Source organism: Myotis brandtii, unplaced genomic scaffold (genome assembly GCF_000412655.1).
Source record: "Myotis brandtii unplaced genomic scaffold, ASM41265v1 scaffold1029, whole genome shotgun sequence".
Taxonomy (NCBI): domain Eukaryota; kingdom Metazoa; phylum Chordata; class Mammalia; order Chiroptera; family Vespertilionidae; genus Myotis; species Myotis brandtii.
The window spans coordinates 1-2,551 of NW_005353453.1; the positions used below are offsets into that span (position 1 = coordinate 1).

General features: G+C 39.6%; 1 protein-coding gene across 1 annotated transcript; it reads left to right on the forward strand.

Moving 5' to 3' along the window:
• Positions 1-64: 64 nt before the first annotated feature.
• LOC106725351 (zinc finger protein 879-like) lies at positions 65-1,039 on the forward strand (the record flags this gene model as incomplete). The annotated part of the gene is made up of 2 exons (XM_014536157.1): positions 65-847; positions 905-1,039. Coding segments are annotated over 2 exons (918 nt in total), but the record flags the coding sequence as incomplete, so codon positions are not given.
• Positions 1,040-2,551: the final 1,512 nt, after the last annotated feature.

Below are 2,551 nucleotides of genomic sequence, written 5' to 3' on the forward strand. Positions count from 1 at the left end.
TCAGAGAGTTCATACAGGAGAAAAGCCTTATAAATGTGGTGAGTGTGGGAAATCTTTTACCCAGAGCACTACCCTTCGTATTCATCAGAGAGTTCATACGGGAGAAAAGCCTTATAAATGCAGTGAATGTGGGAAATCTTTTTCCCGGAGCACTCACCTTCGTTACCATCAGGTAGTTCATACAGGAGAAAAGCCTTATAAATGCAGTGAATGTGGAAAATCTTTTACTCAGAGCACTAATCTTCGTTTTCATCAGAGAGTTCATACAGGAGAAAATCCATATCAATGCAGTGAATGTGGAAAATCTTTTACCACTAAAACCATCCTTGATCGACATCAGAGAGTTCATACGGGAGAAAAGCCTTATAAATGCACTGAATGTGGGAATTCTCTTAAAAGGAGCAGTGGTCTTCAGTATCATCAGAGAGTTCACACTGGAGAAAAGCCTTATCAATGCAGTGAATGTGGGAAATCTTTTACCTTTAAGTCTGGCCTTCATCGTCATCACACTGTTCATACTGGAGAAAAGCCTTATAATTGCAGTGAATGTGGGAAATCTTTTACCCAGAGCAATGCCCTTCGTTATCATCAGAGTGTTCATACAGGAGAAAAACCTTATAAATGCAGTGAGTGTGGGAAATCTTTTACCAGGAGCATTGCCCTTCGTTGTCATCGGAGAGTTCACACGGGAGAAAAGCCTTATCAATGCAATGAATGTGGGAAATCTTTTACCTCTAAGAAGAACCTTCATCAACATCAGAGAGTTCACACTGGAGAAAAGCCTTATACATGCACTGAATGTAGGAAATCTTTTACCACTAAGACCGACCTTCATCGTCATCAGAGAGTTCATACGGGAGAAAAGCCTTATAAATGTGGTGAATGTGGAAAATCTTTTACCCAGAGCACTGCCCTTGATCGACATCAGAGAGTTCATACGGGAGAAAAGCCTTATAAATGCACTGAATGTGGGAATTCTTTTAAAAGGAGCAGTGGTCTTCAGTATCATCAGAGAGTTCACACTGGAGAAAGCTATTAAGAGTGCAATTAATGTGAGGTATCTCTCAGCCAAATTTCTAAATTCCCTCTCTGCATAAGAGTACAAATGTGAGAAATTTCTTAGATGTGTAGGAAATGTAATTTCTTAGGACTTAACAATAGTACAAGAAAATTTGTGAGTCCTCATTTTTCTGAATTGAATCATACATTTAATCACCTACACTATGTAAAGTTTTCATAAGTGTTTTTGCTGTTGTGTTTCTGTGTTTTTATGTTGGAACACTATGTAATTATGTTGCACGTTCTAACATACAGGATGTACTGCCAGTTCTGTGTCACTGCATATTTCTGTTGCTGAAGGTAATTCACCTGAACCACCTATAAGGTCCCTACTACAGATGGCAGTCACCATCCTCCCGTGCCCAGGGATGCTAAGTCAGACTCTAATTTGTTGAAGGAAATGAGGAATACCTGAGTCCTTAGTAGTTTCTTCTTTCCCTGTCTTGTGTTGCCAAATAGGACTCATTACAGTTGGCTGCAGTAATCATAATGTTGCAGAGGGCCTGCCATTTTCAGGGACACACTCTCCGTAGATGCTAATGATGAGTTTATTGCGTGCCTAAGTCATCAATGGAAGAACTGCCAGTCTCATGTCTCTATGGATTGTAAAATAATGAAGGCTTTTTCTTAAGACTTCTTTAATTCTTTAATCTCTATTTATTCGATAGGTTAGTTTATAAGGAGATCTGGGCTTTCCAAGCATGAAGAGGTGAAAAACTTTTAAACTTTTAAAACATTTTTGCCCATGGGGCAACAGTATGGTTCAGAAATTAGTTCAGCAGTTTTTGGCAAATTTACACTACTGCACATATTTTCCTAGGAAACACCGTGGACACTCTACTTCTCATGTGAATATGGATGCTTTGACACATAGAGATGACTCCAAAGAGAGGGTAGCTGTGACAACCTCAAGTGTGTCTGGAAACATGAATTTTTTTCTTGTTTGCAAGCGATGCCAATACGTGTGAAGTGAATCTCTTACCCAGGTCTTGCAGAGGGACATAAGCCCTAATGCCTACAATATCACGGGTGATGGTCAATGGTTTGAGGACCATCGCATTCATGGGGAACCCTTTCACTACAGAAACACTGACCTAATTGTTGTTGGATGAGACTGCACCCCTTTAGATGGAATGGTCCTCACCTAACTGTGCATCCCGGCATTATTTTTAGGAAAAGACTACAAGAGCTGTGTGTACACAGATCTGAGGGACTCCAGGCTTGTTTATCTTCTGTGAAGCAGTCATTGTCATTGATTACAATCAAGATGTTTTGTTGCTCCTGTAGCTTCTCAGAAGTTCCCATCAGAGCCATTGGTGCGCTGGCATCAAAAGAAAGATGGAGAAATTAAAAATTGAAAAAAAAATTAAACAAAAATACAGTACAAAGAAAAAGAAAGATGGAGACAATGGCTGTCTTTAGTTCAGGAATGTGGCTTTTGTGGGTTTGGGTGAAAGTTCTTCATCATTTATTACATTTTCTGTCACTGAGA